Source organism: Cervus canadensis, chromosome 20, assembly GCF_019320065.1.
Source record: "Cervus canadensis isolate Bull #8, Minnesota chromosome 20, ASM1932006v1, whole genome shotgun sequence".
NCBI classification, from domain to species: Eukaryota; Metazoa; Chordata; class Mammalia; order Artiodactyla; family Cervidae; genus Cervus; species Cervus canadensis.
This window is the reverse complement of record NC_057405.1, coordinates 35,810,288-35,830,539: the sequence shown is the minus strand read 5'-3', so window position 1 is coordinate 35,830,539 and position 20,252 is coordinate 35,810,288. Positions and strand designations below refer to the sequence as shown.

General features: G+C 37.4%; 1 protein-coding gene and 1 pseudogene across 2 annotated transcripts in view; both read left to right on the top strand.

Moving 5' to 3' along the window:
* The window catches only part of ME1 (malic enzyme 1), a 252,142-nt gene that overhangs the window by 106,966 nt on the left and 124,924 nt on the right, over positions 1-20,252 (top strand). For both annotated transcript variants that reach the window (XM_043438919.1, XM_043438918.1), the window contains one exon: positions 19,093-19,196. In XM_043438919.1, the coding sequence (XP_043294854.1) occupies positions 19,093-19,196 (104 nt within the window). The remainder of the gene's footprint in view (positions 1-19,092; positions 19,197-20,252) is intronic.
* Positions 430-11,256, top strand: LOC122422500 (annotated as a pseudogene).

The window sequence follows — 20,252 nt, the reverse complement described above, 5'->3', positions numbered from 1 at the left end:
CTTTAGTGTTTTATTATCCTTTAGTAAGCACTCACCCCATTATTCTGTAGAGTATATGATTTACTTTAGGGTATCATAGTTACTTTCTAAAAATTATTATTTTTATACTAGGCAGAAATTTATTAAGTATAGTCAGTGTGATATCTTGAAGTCTGCAGTAGATTATTTGGAGTTTAGCATTTCTCTTTACTGCAGTGATAGAATCTTAAAACTATATATTAAGTAGTACATAATTTTGCTCATCTGTAATTGGTAATACTTGGGTTAGCTGTGGGTGATAGATGAGCTTCCCAGGTGGCGTTAGTGCTGAAGAACCCACCTGCCAGTGCAGGAGACATAAGAGACATGGGATCAGTCCCAGGGTCGGGAAGAGCCCCTGAACGAGGGCATGGCAACCCACTCCAGTATTCTTGCCTGGAGAATCCCATGGACAGAGGAGACTGGCGGGCTACGGTCCATGAGGTCACAAAGAGTCGGACACAACTGAGACAGCTGAGCACACACACATGGGTGATAGATGCTAGAAATTAAAGATAGAATTTTCTGAATTAGAGATGAAAAATAATGGTCAGTTAAGATAGATTTTTTAGGTCGCTGGGCCGGGGAAATGGCGGCTCCAGGAGAGAGCGGGGCTTTGGGTGGAGGAGGCAGCACGGAGGAAGCATTTATGACCATCTACAGTGAGGTGAAACAAAGAGAAGAGAGATTCAGTTCTAACATCCAAAAATCAGATTGAAAGATTGACTCGTCCTGGTTCCTCCTACTTCAATTTGAACCCGTTTGAGGTTCTTCAGATAGATACTGAAGTGACAGATGAAGAAATAAAAAAGAGGTTTTGGCAGTTATCCATACTGGTGCATTCTGACAAAAATCAAGGTGATGCTGACAGAGCACAAAAGGCTTTTGAAGCTGTGGACAAAGCTTACAAGTTGCTACTGGATCAGGAACAAAAGAAGAGGGCCCTGGATGTAATTCAGGCAGGAAAAGAATACATGGAGCACACTGTGAAAGAGCAAAAAAAGCAATTAAAGAAGGAAGGAAAGCCTACGAATGTGGAGGAGGATGACCCTGAGCTGTTCAAACAAGCAGTATACAAACAGACAGTGAAACTCTTTGCTGAGCTGGAAACTAAAAGGAAAGAGAGAGAAGCCAAAGAGATGCATGAAGGGAAGCGACAACGGGAGGAAGAGATTGAAGCTCAAGAAAAAGCCAAACGAGAAAGGGAGTGGCGGAAAAATTTTGAGGAAAGTCGAGATGGTCACGTGGACAGCTGGCGAAACTTCCAAGCCAATACAAAAGGAAAGAAAGAGAAGAAAAACCCGACCTTCCTGAGACCACCAAAAGTAAAAATGGAGCACCGTGAGTGACCGCCAAGGGTCATGGCCCAGAACCTTCCCCGACTGTCTCCCTCCTGCTCATTCTTTCCTCCCATTTTCACCCCACATAGAGTAGTATTTGCTTTTTAGTCCATTTTGTTTTCAATACAATTTAATACCTATCAGAGTAATTCTTTTGTACATTGAAATGAGGGGCTCGGTTTAAAAAGAACCCCCCCCCCCCTCACCCCCCAGACCAACTGGGACTGGAAGGTGCTGCCTTCTCTTCCCACAGCCTGTAACTTCATGTTTTGTACTTCACCGAAGTGTGATGGTTAGAAACGTCATGTGTAGTTTGTGGAAATCATCCAGTTAAACACACTGCTGACTGTGGTGTTGCTGTGACTTCAGAGACAAGCCTGGGCCACCTTAGAAAGCCCTTTCGCTTCGGTTGCTTGCTTCTGGGTGTGGCGTCCTTCGAAGCCCCAGATCAGATGGGAAGGCTGCCGACACCCAGAGCTGTCACTGGACGCCCCAGCATCCCTGGAGTTAGGCATGTGCTTTCCCGTCTGACTGGCCAACCTGCGTGGCATGAGGCTCCAAGCTACCCAACCTGTTCACTTTCCAAAGAGCTAGCTGTGCTCCATCCCATACTGTGGTCTCCTCGCCTGTCTGCATTTGTTAGTGGTAATATTCTGTATGTGTAATAAATTTTTATACCCTAAAAAAAAAAACCAGACTTTTTAAAAGTTGCATGCAAATATCAAACCTAGGCCAGAATGTCATCATCAAATGAGATCTTTATCGTGTTAAGGTGTGTTCTCTCTGTACCCACTGTGTTCAGGTTTTATCATTAATGGATGTTCAATTTTGTTAAAAGGCTTTTTGACATCTGTCAAGATGATTATATGATTTTTTTTATTGTTTAATTGGTTAATGTGGTATCTCACATTGATATGTTACATCACATTAATTTGCTGATATTGAGCCATAGTTGCATTCTTGGGATAAATCCCACTTGATTATGGTGTTTGATTCTTTTGATGTATTATTGAATTTGTTTTGCTAATATTTAGTTCAGGATTTTTGTTTCTATGTTCATCAGTGACATTAGCTATTAGTTTTCTTTTTTGTATGGTACATCCTTGTCTTATTTTTTATATCAAGGTGATAGTGGCCTTTAGAATAAGCTTGGAAGGATTCCTTTCTCTTCTAGTTTTTGGAAGTTTGAGATGGATAGGTGTTAACTCTTCTCTAAATGTCTTATAGAGTTTTCCTGTGAAGCCTCATGGTTCTATACTTTCATTTGTTGAGATTTATTATTATAATTATCACTGATTCAATTTCATTTCTTATAATAAGTCATTCATATTTTGTATTTTTTTCTGATTCAGTTTTTGGGAGATGTAAATTTCTTAGATTTTATTCATTTCTAATAGGTTGTCCATTTCATTGCCATATGATTGTTCATAGTAATCTTTTATGATCCTTTGTGTTTATGTGGTGTCTCTTTTTTAACTTTTCATCTTTTATTTCTGCTTTTATGTATTGATCCTTTGTGTTTATGTGGTCTCTTTTTTAACTTTTCCTCTTTTATTTCTGCTCTTATGTATTTGGGCCCTTTCTCTGTTTTCCTTGATAAGTCTGACTAAAGGTTTATTAATTTTGTTTATCTTTACAAGGGACCAGCTCTTAGTTTCATTGGTGTTTTCTGTTTTTTTAGTCTCTATTTCATTTGTTTTTGCTCTGATCTTTATGATTTTTTCCTTCTTTGGGTTTTGTTTTGTCTTCATTTTGTAGTTCTTGAGGTGTAAGATTAGACGGTTTTAGATTTTTCTTGTTTCCTGTGGTAGACATATATTACTATCAACTTTCCTCCTAGAAGTGCTTTTGCTGAGTACCTTAGGGGTTTTGTTTTTATTTTTGTTTTAATTGAGGTATAGTTGATTTACTACATATTATGTAAGTTTCAAATGTACAGCATAGTAATTCAGTTTCACAATCTTTAAAGGTTATATTCCATTTATAGTTCTTATTATATAAAATGTTGGCTGTATTCCCTGTGATATACAATATATCCTTGTAACCTATTTATTTTATGCATAGTAGGTTTGACCTCTTAATCTCCTATCCCTCTATTGTCCTTTACACCATTTCTTTCCCATACTGATAATCACTAGTTTTGTTCTCTGTACCTGTGTCTGTTTCTTTTACGTTATGTTCACTAGTTTATTTTGAGATTCCACATATAAATGATATCTTACAGTATTTGTCTTTCTCTGTCAAACTTATTTGACTTTCACTTTAGCATAATACCCTGCAAGTCCATCCATGTTGTTATAAAAACCAAAAGTTCATTCTTTTTTATGGCTGAGTAATATTCCATTGTGTGTGTGTGTGTGTGTGTGTGCGCACGCGCGCACACACACATGCACTCAACGCCACATCTTCTTTATCCATTCATCTCTTGCGGATACTTAGGTAGCTTCCAAACCTTGGCAATCATAAATAATGCTATGAACATTGAGGTTCATGTGTCTTTTCAGCTAAGTGTTTTCGTTTTCTTTGGGGATATAACCAGAGTGTAATTGTGTGGCCATTAGGTAGTTTTGTTTTTAGTCTTTTGAGAAACCTTCATACTATTTTCCATAGGGGCTACACCGATTTACTTTCCCGCCAGTGGTGTATGAGGGTTCCCTTTTCTGCACATCCTGCCAACATTTGTAGTTTGTGGTCTTTTTGATGATAGTCATTCTGAGAGGTGTGAGGTGATTTCCCATTGTGGCTTTAATTTGCATTTCTCTGATGATTAGTGAGGTTAAATATCTTTTCATGTGTCTGTTGGCCATCTGTATGTCTTCTTTGGAAAAATGTCTATTCAGTTCTGTCCATTTTTTAATCAGGTGATTTGTTTTTTAATGTAAGCTGCCTCTATATTTTGAATATTAACCCCTTATTGGTATCATTTGCAAATGTTTTCTCCCATTCAGCAGGTCACCTTTTTGCTTTGTTGATGCTTTTCTTTCCTGAGCAAAAGCTGAGTTTAATTAGATCTGATTTGTTTATCTTTGCTTTTGTTTCTTTTGCTTTTGGAGACAGACTCAAAAGCATGGTTATGATTTATGTCAGAGTGTCCCAGCTATGTTTTCTTCTGGGAGTTTTATAGCTTCTGGTCTTAACATTTAGGTCTTGAATCCATTTTGATTTTATTTTTGTGTATGATGTTAGAGAATGTTCTAATGTCATTCTTTTACATGTAGCTGTTCAGTTTTCCCAGCACTTATTGAATAGATTGTCTTTTTTTCCATTTCATATGCTTGCCTCCTTTGTCATAGATTGACCATAAGTATGTGGGGTTTATTTCTGAGCTCTCTGTTCTATTCAGCTGATCTGTGCATCTGTTTTTGTGCCAGTGTCATGCTGTTTCGATTATTATAGTTTTTAATATGGTCTCTAGTCAGGGGTCCTGATTCCACCATCTCTGTTCTTCCTCCAGATTGTTCTGGCTGTTGGAGTTCTTTTGTGTTTCCATAGAAAACTTTAAATTATTTGTTCTAGGTCTGTGAAAAATGTCCATGGTGTTTTGATAGGGATCGCACTGAATCTATTCAGTGCCCTGGGTAGAATGGTCATTTTAACAACATTAATTTTTCTAATCCATGAACATGTTATATATTTCCATAAGTTTATGTCATCTTCAATTTCTTTCATCAGGGTCTTGCAGCTTTCTGTCTTTTACCTCCTTAGATAGGTTTATTCATAGGTGTTTTATCATTTTTGATGTGATGGTAAATGGGATTGTTTCCTTAATTTCTTTTCCCCATCTTTTGTTGTTAGTATATAAGAATCCAAGAGATTTCTGTGTGTGAATTTTGTATCCTGCAACTTTACTGAATTCTTCGGTGAGCTCTAGGAGTTTTCTGATAGCACGTTTAGAATTTGCTATGTATGTGCTAAGTTGTTCAGTGGGTCCAACTTTTGTGACCCCATGGACTGTAGCCCGCCAGGCTCCTCTGTCCATGGTATTCTTCAGGTTAGAATACTGGAGTGGGTTACCATTCTTTTCTCCAGGGCCTCTTCCCAACCCAAGGATCGAACTTGTTCCTCTTACGTCTCCTGCATTGGCAGTCAGGTTTGTTACCACTAGTGCCACCTAGGAAGTCCCATTGCTATGCATATTATCATTTAATCTACAAGCAGTGACAGTTTTATTTTCTTTCCAATTTGAATTCCTTTTATTTCTTGTAGAATTGCCATGGCTAGGACTTTCAAAACTATGTTGAATAAAAGTGGTGAGAGTGGATATCCTTGTCTTGTTCCTGGTCTTAGAGGGAATGTTTTCTGCTTTTCACCATTGAGAATGATGTTGGCTATGAGTTTGTCACATATGGCCTTTATTATATTGAGGTAAGCTCCCTGTATGGCCACTTTCTGGAGAATTTTATCGTAAATGAGTATTCAATTCTGTCAAAAGCTTTTTATGCATCTGTTGACGTTATTATATGGTTTTTATTCTGCAGTTTGGTAATGTGGTATATCATACTGATTAATTTGCAGAAATTGAAGAATCTTTGCATTCCTGGGATAAATCCCATTTGATTATGGTGTATGATCCTTCTAATGTATTGTTGGATTCAGATTGCTAGTATTTTGTTGAGGAGTTTCGCGTCTGTGTTCATCAGTGATATTGGCCTGTAATTACTTTTTTTTGTAATAGCTTTGTCTGATTTCTGTGTCAAACTGAAGCTGGCCTTGTAGGAGTTTGGCAGTGTTCCTTCCTCTGCAGTTTTTTGGTATAGTTTGTAGAGAAAAGGTATAAATCTTTTCTGAATGTATGGTAGAATTTACTTTTGAAGCCATCTGTTGGGAATTTTTAAAATTACTCATTCAATTTCATTACTGGTATTAGGTCTGTTCACATTTTCTGTTTCTTCCAAATTCAGTCTTGGGATAGTGTACAATTCTAGAAATTTATTCATTTCTTCTTAGTTGTCCATTTTATTTGTTTATTGTAGTCTCCTATGATCTTTTGCATTTCTGTGGTGTCTGTCGTAACTTCTTTTTCATTTCTGACCTTATTGACTTGGACCTTCTGGATTTTTTTTCTTGATGATTCTGGCTAATTATCAATTTTGTTTACCTTTTCAGAGACCCAGCTCTAAATTTCATAGATCTTTTTTTAAAGTTTCTATATTTTATTTATTTCTGCTCTGACCTATATGATTTCTTTCCTTCTACTAACTTTGGGATGCTTTGTCCTTTTTCTAGCTCCTTTGGGTATAAGGTTAGGTTGTTTGAGAGTTGTCTTAGTTCCTGAGGGAAGCTTGTATCAGTATAAACGTCCATCTAAGAACTGCTTTTGCTGCATCCCATAGATTTTGGATCATTTTGTTTTTATTTTCATTTATCTCCAGGCATTTTTTGATGTCTTCTTTGATTTCTTCAATGATCCATTAGTTGTTGGGTAGCATATATTTTAGCCTCCACGTGTTTGCTTTTTTTGCATTTTTTCTTGTAGTTGATTTCTGGTCTCATAGCATTGTGGTTAGAAAATATGCTTGATATGATTTCAGTTTTCTTAAATTTACTGTGGCTTGTTTTGTGGTCTAACTTGTGATCTGTCCTGAGAATGTTCCATGTGCACTTGAAAAGAAATGTGCATTATGCTGGTTTTGGATGGAATGTTTCATAAATCTATTAAGTACATCTGGTCTAATGTGTTGTTTAAGGGCGATGTCTCCTTATTGCTTTTCTGTGTAGATGATCTGTCTGTTGATGTAAGTGGGATGTTAAAGTGCCTTACTATTATTACTGTTGCTTTCTCCCTTTATGTTATTAATACTTGTTTTATGTATTTAAGTACCACATGTTGTTGCAGTTGCTAAGTCATATTCAACTCTTTGCAACCTCATGGACTGCAGCATGCCAGGCTTCCCTGTCCTTCACTATCTCCTAGAGTTTGTTCAAATTCATGTACTTGAGTCAGTGATGCTATCTAACCATCCCACCCACTGCCATCCCCTTCTTCTTTTGCCTTCGATCTTTCCTAGCATCAGGATCTTTTCCAATGAGTTGGCTCTTTGCATCAGGTGGCTGAAGTTGTTGTTAGAGCTTTGCCGGGGTCCAGCCTCAGCAGGATCCAGGGGGTACCCTCGGGATGAATGGCATCGGCAAGAGAAGACCCGTGAGACCAGCCTTGATAGGGTCAAGTCTGTGAGGGAGAGAGAGAGAAAGACAGAGAGAGAGAGAGTGACCACACGGGGGGTGCAGCCGAGTCAGGCAGGGTCTGGCAATGCTTCATTTTTTACCCTAAGTTAGTACATCTAACTAGGGTAGCTTTTATACCCTAAGTTAGTACATCTCTAAGGGGAAGATAGTTTAACATTACATCAGCTTGTTCTTCATGAAACCAGAGTGTTTTCTGCGTACTTCTTTGTTTATGAGGGTCTTGTACATTATCTTCTGGCCTTGGGGCCTGTTAACATTTTATGCAAGTCAGGTGAATGTAAACCTATTTTCCGTTTCTATGGTGACCTTAACTGAAAGGTAGCAGTCTCATAGGGCAACAGTACAGAGTAGAAGTATAACCTTGTTAACATAAAAATTAATCCTTCTGCAGAAGTTGTCAGTTGCGTTTATCTAAGAAGCTTACCCCACACTGACTCTGCGACTTTGGTGAGGCAGCCCCTGCCTAGCACTCCTGGCTAACAGTTGACAACCGTCTCATGGTACCACACTAGGGCTAAGCTCTTATTTTTCTAGATCTATAACTATATTAACAATGGTTTCCACTGCACAACCTTAGCACATTAAGAGTAAAAACACAGCAAGCAAATGTTAACCCAATAACCACCTTTAGAATAATTTTTCTTATGTTTTCTAATAGGACTCCTTCACCCCTCAAAAAGGCTCTATGTCTATTAGGGCTTTTATATAATCAGGTTCTTTATGCTATTTTATGATTAGGATATTATAAGCAATCCTGCATATTAGTACCAAGGGCATAAACGCATTTGCTAAGCAAACTAAAATACCAGCAAAGGAGTTTAAATTAAAACACTCCTTTCACCCTGGATAATCTCATAAAATACCACCACCCAGGAAACTTACTGATTAAACTTCTAAAATGATTCTTATTTGGGAAGAGATCAGGGAAGGCCTTCTGCCTGTGTCACAGAAATTAGGGAGTAGTCTATTGAAGCAAGCATCAGAAAGACAGATATCATCTTTAAGGTGAGCGCCGGGGACAGCTTTTCAGAATCCCTGAAAACCTGATCCGCCTTGCCTGTCAGGTTTTCTCCCTCATGACCTTGTCATGGGTGGGATCTCGTGTGCCGGCTCCCAGCAGAGCTTCAACTTTAGCATCAGTCCTTCCAATAAATATTCAAGATTGATTTCCTTTAGGATTGTCAGGTTTGATCTCCTTGGAAGTCCAGGGGACTCTCAAGAGTCTTCTTTAGCATCACAATCAGAAAGCATCAATTTTTTGGCACTCAGTCTCCTTTACGGTTCAACTCTCACTTCCGTACATGACTACTGGAAAAATCATAACTTTGACTATATGGACGTTTGTTGGCAAAGTGATGTCTCTGCTTTTTAATATGCTGTCTAGGTATGTCATAGCTTTTCTTCCAAGGAGCAAATGTCTTTTAATTTTGTGGCTGCAGTCACTGTCTGCAGTGATTTTGGAGCCCAAGAAAAGAAAATCTTTCACTACTCCTACTTTTCTCCCTTCTATTTGCCAAGAAGTAATGGGACAGGATGCCATGATCTTAGGTTTTTAACGTTGTTTCAAGTCAGCTTTTACACACCCTTCTTTCACCCTCATTAAGAGACTTTTTATTTCCTCTTCACTTTCTGCCATTAGGGTGGTATCATCCATGAGTCTGTGGTTGTTGGTATTTCTCCCGGCCATCTTGATTCCACCTTGTGATTTCTCCAGTCCAGCATTTTGCATGATGTATTCCGAATATAAGTTAAATAGGCAGGTGACAATATACAATCTTATTGTACTCCCTTCCCAATTTTGAGTCAGTCTCTTGTTCCATGTCTGGTTCTAACTGTTGCCTCTTGACCCTGATGCAGGTTTTTTAGAAAGCAGATAAGGCAGTCTGTTATTCCGATCTCTTTAAGAATTTTCCACAGTTTGTTGTGATCCACACAGTCAAAGGCTTTATTGTAGTCAGTGAAGCAGAAGGAGATGTTTTCTGGAATTCCTTTGCTTTCTCTATGATCCAACAGATGTTGACACTTTTATATCTGGTTATGTGGGAGATGTCCTAGGGCCCCCAGCAGCATTCTTCTCTCTGGTTACCAGAAGCTGTATGTTGTAAGGTATGCCCTGTGTGGACTGGGTGCATCCTTCTGTTTTGACAGGGTCAGCACCTGTGGACATGCTGGTAGTCAGGGCTGGTTCCTGCGCTGGTTGACCGTGAGGCTGTGCCTCGTGAGGTGGCTCTGGGCCTGCTGGGCCGGAGAGTAGGCTTCCTGTGCATTTGGCCGCATGACACAGGGTTGCACTGGACTGCTGCCAGCCTGCTGGTGGCTGAGGCTGGGTCTCTGCGTTGCTGGCTGTGCAGCTGGGGAACTTGTGGCTAATGCTGGCCTGCTGGAGCGTGGGGCTTTGACCTTGGTGTTAATAAGCTAGCGGGAAGAGACCAAAATGGAGCTTTGCCAGAGCCAGTGTTAACATAGTAGAATGAGCTCTCCCGAGCGGCTGTTGGCAGCACTTCTTCCCCCGAAGGCAGTTCCAGTTGCTTCCTGCATATTTAGGTGGCTCTCTAAGATTAGCTAGTGTGTTGGACCCAGCCCCCCTTTCAAACTACTGTCTCTGGATAGGAAATTGGAGTGTGTGAGACGTTGGTTTTACTTTTTAAGGGCCAAGTCTGTTTCCTACTGCCCTCCAGCTCTCCCAAATAGAAGACCTACTGGTTTTCAAAGCCTGAGGACTCTTCGCAGTAAAGAACTGCTGGGGGCTCAGACCCCTTGCTCCTTGGGAAGAACCTCTGAATATGATATTCCTATTTTTGGTGGCTGACATGGGGTATGGGTCCTGACTATCTTGTCTCTGCCCCTCATCTGTCTCATTGTGCTTCTTCCTGTCTTTTTCTTTGTAGAAAATCTTTTCTGTAAGACTTCAATTCTTTCTTATAGATATTCGTTCTGTAAAGAGTTGCCATTTTTGTGTGTCTGTGGGGTTGAGTTTAGGGTCTTTTTATTCCCCTATCTTGGACACATATTGACACTCTATTCTCTTTATCCTTGCACTACTACAACCTACTGAGAAGACAAAAAATTTACTTCACTAAAATATGGTTGAGTTGATGGGTTTTTTTGAAAATGTAGTTTTTATGTTGCCATTCTGTGTTCCACTTTCACATGTGGAAAACCATTTGTAGTCAAAATACCTGTAATAGCAGTTTTTGATCTCATCCCTTTGGTGGATCTCTGTTCAGTTTTATACTTTATAAAAAAAATGCAAAATTAATTGATCATTACATTTAGGTTTTTTTTTTTTTCCAGAATAATCTAGAAAATTTCTTGAGGGTTAGATCCCTTTTTAATAAATTATTTCACAAATGTTTTCTTCTTTTATCATAAATACCTATATTGAGTAGTACTGAAAGTGGAAAAGGAATTAACAGCTGATTGATAAGACACTCCTCACTTTCTGACTTCTTAAATCTCTGCAGCTTACAACTCGAAGTTTACAGAACGAAGAGACTAGAACTGAGCTACAGAAGCACTTGACTAAAACATACTCTTATTTTTTAAGTTAATAATGCAAAGCATTTATTTAGGTAGGATGATTGTGTTTTCATCTTATCTCTAATCTGTTATTTCATAGTCCACGTTTAATTTACCTGTAAAGCAGTTGCTATATAAAGTTTATCTTTCACCTGAAGTAAATTGGTTTTGTCTTTTAAGAGAATGGGCTTCCCTTGTGGCTCAGCTGGTAAAGAATCTGCCTGCAATGCAGGAGACCTGCGTTCAATCCCTGGGTTGGGAAGATCTCCTGGAAAAGGGAAAGACTACCCACTCCAGTATTCTGGCTTGGAGAATTCCATGGACTGTATAGTCCATGGGGTTGCAAAGTCAGACATGACTGAGCGACTTTCACTTCACTTTATGAGGATCCCATACTTTCTTTTTTTCCCTGTTGTTGCCAAATCTTTTTATAGCGGCTTCCCTGGTGGATCAGATGGTAAAGAATCCGCCTGCAGTGCGGGGGACCTGGGTTCAATCCCTGGGTTGGGAAGATCCCCTGGAGAAGGGAAGGTTGTCCACTCCAGTATGCTGGCCTAGAGAATTCCGTGGACAGAGGCGCCTGGCAGGCTACAAGTCCATGAGTTCACAAAGAGTCAGACACAACTGAGTGACTTAAAAATATATATATGTGTGTGTGTGTGTGTGTGTGTGTGTGTGTGTGTGTACATATATATATATATATAAAAGTTTATCTTTTACCTGAAGTAAATTGTTTTTGTCTTTTAGGAGGAACCATACTTTATTTTTTTCCTTGTTGTTGACAAATCTTTTCATGAAAGTTATGTTTATCATTTGTCTTTTAAGTAAGTGCCCAATATCAAAGTTTGATATTTTACTAAAAATGTGAGTAAATGTGCCTTGTGGGCCCTCCACACTCTTCCATGTGTTGTTAGGTCTTAAACACTGCTGCATGTGTCATGTGGGGTATGCTTGCTAGGGCTGCTATAACAGTACCCTAAACTGGTGGCTTAACCAATAAAATTTATTTCTCCCAGTTCTAAAGGCTAGAAATCCATGATCAGGGTATCAGCAGTCAGTTTCTTCTAAGGTTTCTCTCTTGGCTTATCTTCCTTCAGTATCTATACATGGTTATTTCCTCTGTGTGTCTGTGTCTTAATTTTTTTTCTTAGAAGAGCACCAGTCATGTTGGATTAGGGCCCACCCTAGTGACATCATTTAACCTAGTTATCTTTTTAAAGACTCTGTCTGCAAATACAGTCATATTCTGAGATACTGGGATTTGGACTTGAACCTACGAATTTGGGGAGGTTGCAAATCCAGTTGAGCCTGTAACACATGATCAGTTCTCAAGAGGCCCTGGGCAATAGGAATAGGAGATTATTGTATCTACATAGTCTGTCTCTATCTGTTTATTAAACCATTGCTCCAGGTCTCAGCTTTTCTGATCTGGTTTTATATTCAGTCTGGCCTTCAGATCATGTGTACAATGTATCAAGATCTAGAATCATCTAGATCTTGTGATGGAACTTGAAGTCACAAAGTTGAAGTCTCTTCCACTGAGGAGGTTCCTACTTGTGTTCTGGAAAGAGCTCTTTATGTTTGGCATGAAGCAGCTTGTTGGAGAGAAACTGAACAAAATAAAAACCTTATAGATTTTCTGTTATATGGACCTGCCATGTACTTTTCAGCTCATGTACAGAAGTCAGTGTTGACATTAGAACATGGTCGGTATTAGGTTTCTATTGCTACCATGACAAATTATTACAAACTTAGTGGCTTAAAACAGCACAAATATATTGCCTTATAATGCTAGAGGGCACAAGTCTCAAAAGGCTAAAATCATTAAAGATGTCAGCAGGGCTGAGTTCCACACCCTTGTCTTTTCCAACTTCTAGAGGCTTCATCTGTTCCTTGGTTCGTGGTCCCCTTTATCTGTTTTCAAAACTAGCAATGTAGTGTTGCTCTGACTCTGCTTCTGTCATCACATTTCTTTCTCTGACTAAAGCCAGAAAAAGTTTTTTCACTTTTAAGGACTCACCCTTCATCACATCTACAATGTCTTATGCCACATAAGGTAACATGTTTACCGGTTTGTGGGGAGGAGCATTTCATTACTCCGTCTGCCAAGTGGTCCCAGCTAGATTGTCAGCATTTCTCTCTCAAGCCTCCTCACTTTTTATCTTTGTCTTTTCACATTATGCTTGCCACTTCAGACAAGTGATCCTGCATTTGAATGACTCCTAATCATTATTGGAGAAGGAAATGGCAACCCACTCCGGTATTCTTGCCTGGAGAATCCCATGGACGGAGGAGCCTGGTAGGCTAAAGTCCACGGGGTCACAAAGAGTCGGACATGACTGAGCGACTTCACTCACTCACTCACTCAATCATTATAGTAAAGTCAGAGGAGAGAAGATAATCCTCACTGCCTAACTTGGTCTGTATTGTCACATGGTTACTTTTTCATGGTCTCCTCTTAGCTCACCCTCTTTAAATTAGGGTGACGATGTATTATATCAGGGATTTGTTCATCTGTTTTCTGAAGCAGGAAACACCAATGTCTTGGGGAAGAGAATGGGGATTTCAGTTTGGTTTTATATGCACTATAAGTCTCAGGAATTCCTTGAAGTTTGGGTTATATCTTAGAAATGCCTGTTATATAAACTAAAATGGAAAAAAATTTACCTGAGACAGGAACTTTTAGGGAAGTAGAGTACTTTTATTTTAGCTTAATAATTTAAGTGGTTCTCAGTGTACGTCTCTTGAATGTTCAGTTCAGAATTAATGAGGGGATGTGTTAAGAATGCAAAATCCCGGGCTCTAATCCAGACTTACTGAATCACAGTCAAATTTTAGTCATTTTTATTTCCACAGCTTTTTAACATTTCATGCCAGCTCATATGCATGCTGACACTTGAAGTATTACTTTAGACTCTTGATGACCATTGGCCATAAGATTGCTTAATCATATTGATGGCATGAACTAGCAAAACAACAAAAATTTTACATAATTTCTTTGCAGAATTTGGTCTTTTATTTGAAAAGAATGAGTAAATAGCAGCATAGAGTATGATTATCTATATATTATAAATATAATTTAAAAATAAATGCTGAAAAGGGAAATATTCATAACATTTATGGCAGATAAAGATTTAAAATGTTCCTAGGGTTCAAAGAAAACTTCTAAGTTAATAAGAAAATGCTAAATGTGCAGTATACAAATTGCCTAGGAAAACATGGTTATAGGTAATTTTAAAATGAAGACATGAAAATGGTCAATAAACTTATGAAAAATGTTTAATGATATTAGAAAAGAAACGTAAGTGCATACTACTTTAAGATTACAAAAAAATATTTATATATTATATGTTGCTCTTATATTTCATATATGTACACACATACATACGTGGAAAGATAAAATCCTTCCTTTGGCTACCCCAAAATGAACATGTTTATTACTATCTATGTCAGTGGAGTATGGGGATTGGAAATTTGTTCATCCTTTCTAGACAGGTAGAGTTCCAGTACAGATCACAAGTTTTAAAAATAATCATCTAGTGAGTGATGTGAAGACTTTTCACAATATATTCTTATTTTGAAAAGGGTTATAAAACAGCCTATAATATTGTCCCCAATTTGGACAGATAATATTGTACATGCATAGATGTAGATAATATGTATTGAGGTGCTAGTGGTGGGTAGTTCTGAATGGGTAGAGCTTATTGGTTTTCTTTGGTTTTGATTTTACATTATAGTGCTCTCAAATTTTCTGATAGGAAGTACTACTTTTTGTAATGATTTTTTAAAATTTATTTTTATTAGTTGGAGGCTAATTACTTTACAGTATTGTAGTGGTTTTGCCATACGTTGACATTAATCAGCCATGGATTTACATGTGTTCCCCATCCCGATCCCCCTCTTACTTCCCTCCCCATCCCATCCCTCTGGGTCTTCCCAGTGCACCAGCCCTGAGCACTTGTCTCATGCATCCAACCTGGGCTGGTGATCTGTTTCACTCTTGATAGTATACTTGTTTCAATGCTATTCTCTCAGAACATCCCACCCTTGCCTTCTCCCACAGAGTCCAAAAGTCTGTTCTGTACATGAATGCCTTAAAATCTTAAGAAAATATTTTGCAATTCTCAAAAATTTTAGATGAGAAAGGTAGAGATATGAGAGATATGAACAAGGTGAAAGTTAACAGTGATTACTATTAACTTCAAATCAAAATTTCCAAGGTTTCAGAATTGAGGCAGTGCTAAGAAGTAAAATAATTAACTTTACCAATATACGCGCTCCTTATCTCCTCTTTGGAACTTTTCTTGTGTTTCCATATGCTTTATTCTTTACTCTCCCTAATTTTTTTCCTTTTCACATGCTTCTAAGTCTTCGTAAGTCTTCAGTGACAACAAATGCATTGCATGTGACACATCTTGTTAAAGAAGGTCTATCTTTTTTTAAAATGTTTGCTTAATACCAAGTCTTTCATTTATTTTCCAACAAACATCTATTAAGTGTTTACTCTTGGCTGCGAGAAGTTTTTAATCCAACAAATTAATGTCACCTCTGTGCCAGGCTACGTGGTCTGTGGAGCCATTATTAAAATGGGATAATCTTGTTAAATTGCTTTTTGTAGATGTTATTTTTTGTCAGCCAACTTTCCAAGAATGCACTCATTATTGAAGGCTTAATTATCATGAAATTTTTTTTAAAAAATAGTAATTTTTGACAGACACATTATGGCCAGAAGAATTTGTTAACTTCCTGATTTAATTCAAAAGCTGTCTTGTTCATAGATCTTCATAATTGACACTTCACTGTAGCCAGACTTCTTTATGATATACTTTAATTATTAACATGGGAAAGAATGAGAGAACAAAGAAGGAGAAACGTGTGACATCTTTTCTCAATTGTGTTCCTTTTCTGATTCACATTTTAGAAGTCCAAATATATCCCAGACATGGAGAAAGTATTTTAATTCTGGCAGCCATTAATCGCTCATTGGCACTTCAACATCAGCTGTTCAGAAGACTGCCAGTAGATTGTTTAAAGTTTTTAGACTTCAAGGAACAGCTGGGCTTTACAACAGCACTCAGTTTCAGAGTCTACATTTCATGTGAAATACATTTTTATGATTTGATATGTTAACTTCCAGCTTGCCAGAAGGCCTTAACTCATTGTACACTACATTATAAGTGGGATGACCAACAAAATATATTGGCCAAACCAAGGCAGTTTCACAGTGAGAGAGAATGCTATTAGTAATTACTCTAAGACACCAGCTGTGAACTGGGCTATAATTCCTGTTGGCTTTAAGCAAATTCCAACTCAAGTAATTCACATGGTTTAACCTTCTTAACAACATAAGTATACCTGCAAAATCATATTGTTTATCTATAACAAACCTATTAAAGGTAGTGACTTAAAATAATTACTGTTTTATTAATGAATCCCTGAGATGGCTAGGGAGGGTGGAATGCTTGAGACATATAGATTCTCATCCTTCCTATAGATTCTTATTCTTCACACATTGTTCACATTCTGCAGGTAAAATATGCTCGTCTCCACCCTAGGTTTCCAAAAATGTCATCCCAGTAGCAACAGCAGGCCCAAAGTTCAGGATCCCATCATCTACATCAGGTCTAGATGCAAATGAATATTCTTGTGTTTTGCTCCGTGGTGTGTGACTGGTCTTATCTGTTCCCACATACCAGACATACAGTGGATGGCAAGGACAGAACAACCACAATAAACACTCCCATCCAGAATGGCAGGAATAAGAATCATATAACACTAAGTGGTTCATAGCAGTTCTGAATTTGCACTGGATGTGTTGCCAAGCCACCTACTTGAGGGACAGGGAATGTTCTTTGAATCGGGCCCAGTTTCATTTCCTCAGAATGTGGTTCTGTAGTTCATTGTTCTTTTGGCTCTGCTTTTGTGCTTTTGGCTTTTGGTTCTGCTGTCTGAGTTCTTGGTTATGTCCTCTGAGATGTTCTTCCTTTTCCGTAAGAAATAGCTGTGCTGCATCCTGAATAACTTTCTCAGCATGCTTCTTGCCTGTGGGTAGTTGAGGACCCAGCGAAGTATTTTCATTTTGAAGTGTCCCTGTATCGATTAATCCAAGTAGTGCAGTACCCTTACATTTTTCTTTTTTTTTTTTTAGCTTTCTATGTATTAGATTATAGTCTCCTCCATTAGATAAAGGCCCTACTCACAGTTCTTTTCAAAACAGACCTTCCCCTATATTAGCTGACATATCAGAGTGCTGTGGACCAGTCCCATTGAACTAGAGAAAAATCTCTTCGGAACTTAAGCCTCTTAGGTTCCACTTTAAATCATTCAGAGATTCTCAATAGAGTTGTTACAGTCACGTACTTAATTTGATCTTTGGCTGCTGGCCTTATTTTATTTTAGAAATCTTTTACAGACAAGTTTTGTGCCCTCTATAGTCTGTTTAAATTTTTGTCAGAGATTGAACATTTCCTTCTATAGTTCTTATCCATTTTAGCCTTAGCATACAGCCAATTTACACATTCAACATTATTCCGGAAAATCCTTTTAGTCAGATTTATAAATTCATCAAGTACCATTTTTCTCTTTTCTAGATTACTGAAGGTGATAAGTTTGTACATTGTTTCTTTTTTTATCGCACAGATTGCCATTTTTTTTCAACCTGTAAAAAGTTTGTCTTTGTAATTTCTTTTAGCAATATTTTGTGGTTTCCAGTATATAGGCCTTACACATATTTTGTTAAATATGTCCCTATGAATTTCGTGTTCTGGAGTGCTATTGTAAGTGGAGTCATGTATTTTATTTCATTTTCAACTATTCGTTGCTAGTATATAGATATACATTTGCTTTATGTAAATTGACCTTATATTCTACATTCGTGTTAAATTGACATATTTTTTTCTAGTGGATTTCTTGCATAGGTTCTTTAGTATTTTCCATGTATATGATCATGTGTGTACAAATAAAAACAGTTTGTTTCTTCCTTTCCAATCCGTATTCCTATTTTTTCTTTTTCTTGTGTAACTGTAATGGCTAGGATCTCTAGTATACATAGCATTTGATAGAAATCATGAGAGTAAATCTCTTTGTCTTGTTTCCAGTCTTAGGGGTTGTTAGTTGTGGGTTTTGCACAGATGCTCTTTACTAGGTTGGGGAAAGAAAAGAAAATTTTAGTTGCTCAGTGATGTCCAACTCTTTTCAATCCTATAGACTATAGCCCTCCAGGTTCCTCTGTCCATGGGATTCTCCAGGCAAGAATACTAGAGTGGGTTGCCGTTCCCTTTTCTAGGGGATCTTCCTGACCCAAGGATCGAACCCAGGTCTCCCACATTGTAGGCAGATATTTACCGTCTGAGCTACCTGGCAAGCTCAGGTTGTCCTTTCTATTCCTAGTTTACTGAGAGCTTTTGTTATAAATGTGTGCATATTACTGTCTATAAATTATACCTCAATTAATAACTGATTTAATAAAATTACCCATTCTAAAGCATAAACAGAGTAGTGTTGTCTGATATATATTAGTTTTGGAAAACTTAAACTGTGTAAAGTTTTATTTAAGACTAAAAAGTTTTTGACATCAGTCAACAATCATATTAAAGATATAATCAAAGTGTTTAAGATTTTTCTTTCAAAAACAAAAAATAGATCTAAGGAACTGCTGTATTTCCATTTACTAAGCTAATATGATACTTCAAAACTTTGTTATTTTTCTGGGTGGTAAACTTTGTAAAATCTAAATTTAGCACAGCTGAGAGATTGTAATACCTTTTCTTTCCTCAAGAGTAAGACCTAAGAATAACAACGAAAACATGAGAATGCTTTTAATGCTTAGTAATTATATTCCGTGTTCTTATTAACACTGTAGATATATATAATACTAAATAATAACTCTGTAGGTTAATTCTGAATCAGTATAGCTAGATTTTATTTAAATTTCTACTCTTATACATATGAGAAAACTGAAGCTCACTCAGAAAAAGTAATGATTTGCCTTTAGTTATTTCTATATTTATGGTAATTTTTTTAAAAATAGGAGTTACTTAAAGATCCACTGTACATTGGACTACGGCAGAGAAGAGTGAGAGGTCCTGAATATGATGATTTTTTGGATGAATTCATGGAGGCAGTTTCTTTCAAGTACGTATAATCTTTATTTTGTCTATATTTAAGTTGGATTTCAAAAACTTAAAGATAATATAACATAAACTATAAAAATGTTCAAGTTTGGTATAATATGTTTAATAATTATAAGTGATTTGAGTGAAATATATATATATATATGTATATATATATATATATATCTCCTCATAAATATGGCTGACCAAATGATAATGTCATATGTCTATCCCCCCAAAAGTTAATCTGTGTTGCTATCCCTGAACATACTTTTTTCTTACAAGAAACTTCAGCATCTATGGCTTGGGATTCATAATTATGGTGAATGAGGCAGTGGCCAGTGACTAAATTACCTGAGTAAGCCTTTTAATGATTATTGGCAGTCTGCATTTTGTTTCTGGCTGCTGATAAAATTTGGTCTTCCATCATCTTCCTTGGTGAATCTGACTCTTGTGGTAGGAGAGGCAGAGAAGTGAGCATGAATTAGTACGATCCACAGGGTCGCAGCAACCACAAATCTCTGATTAAGTCTACTGTATTTGATTAAGATGCAATACAATATTTCACTGAATATTTCATTTAATTGTGGACCAAGAGATGCTATAAAATTTTCTGTTTTTTTCCTCAAAGTAGAGAGTAGAGACTTCTGCCATAATTTAGTAACATACTCTGAGAGAATTTTGTCAATCTAACAGTGGTCCCATTTCTCTCTGTATAGCCACAGAAACCATGTACTATTTAAAAACATATATGTTGCTTTGGTTTTTCATAGAAATGAACTCATCACTGGCATCAACTGTAACTATAGACATATTTCTGGTTTCTTTTTATTATAAGGTTTAATTTGAAGAAGTTGAATTCAATAGCAGAAAGTGCTCTCATCAGCTTGCAAAATATTTAGAATATTTTGAATGTCTTCTTACCCAGGGTTTTAATGCAAAGTACATTTACCAGTTAGTATGGACTACTTTTTTAAAACCCATGTCTGATTTATTTCTTATTATTATTTAACTTATTTAATTACATTGTACTCACTCATAGACATAGTTGAGCAACTCTAAAATTCAAGAGTTCATG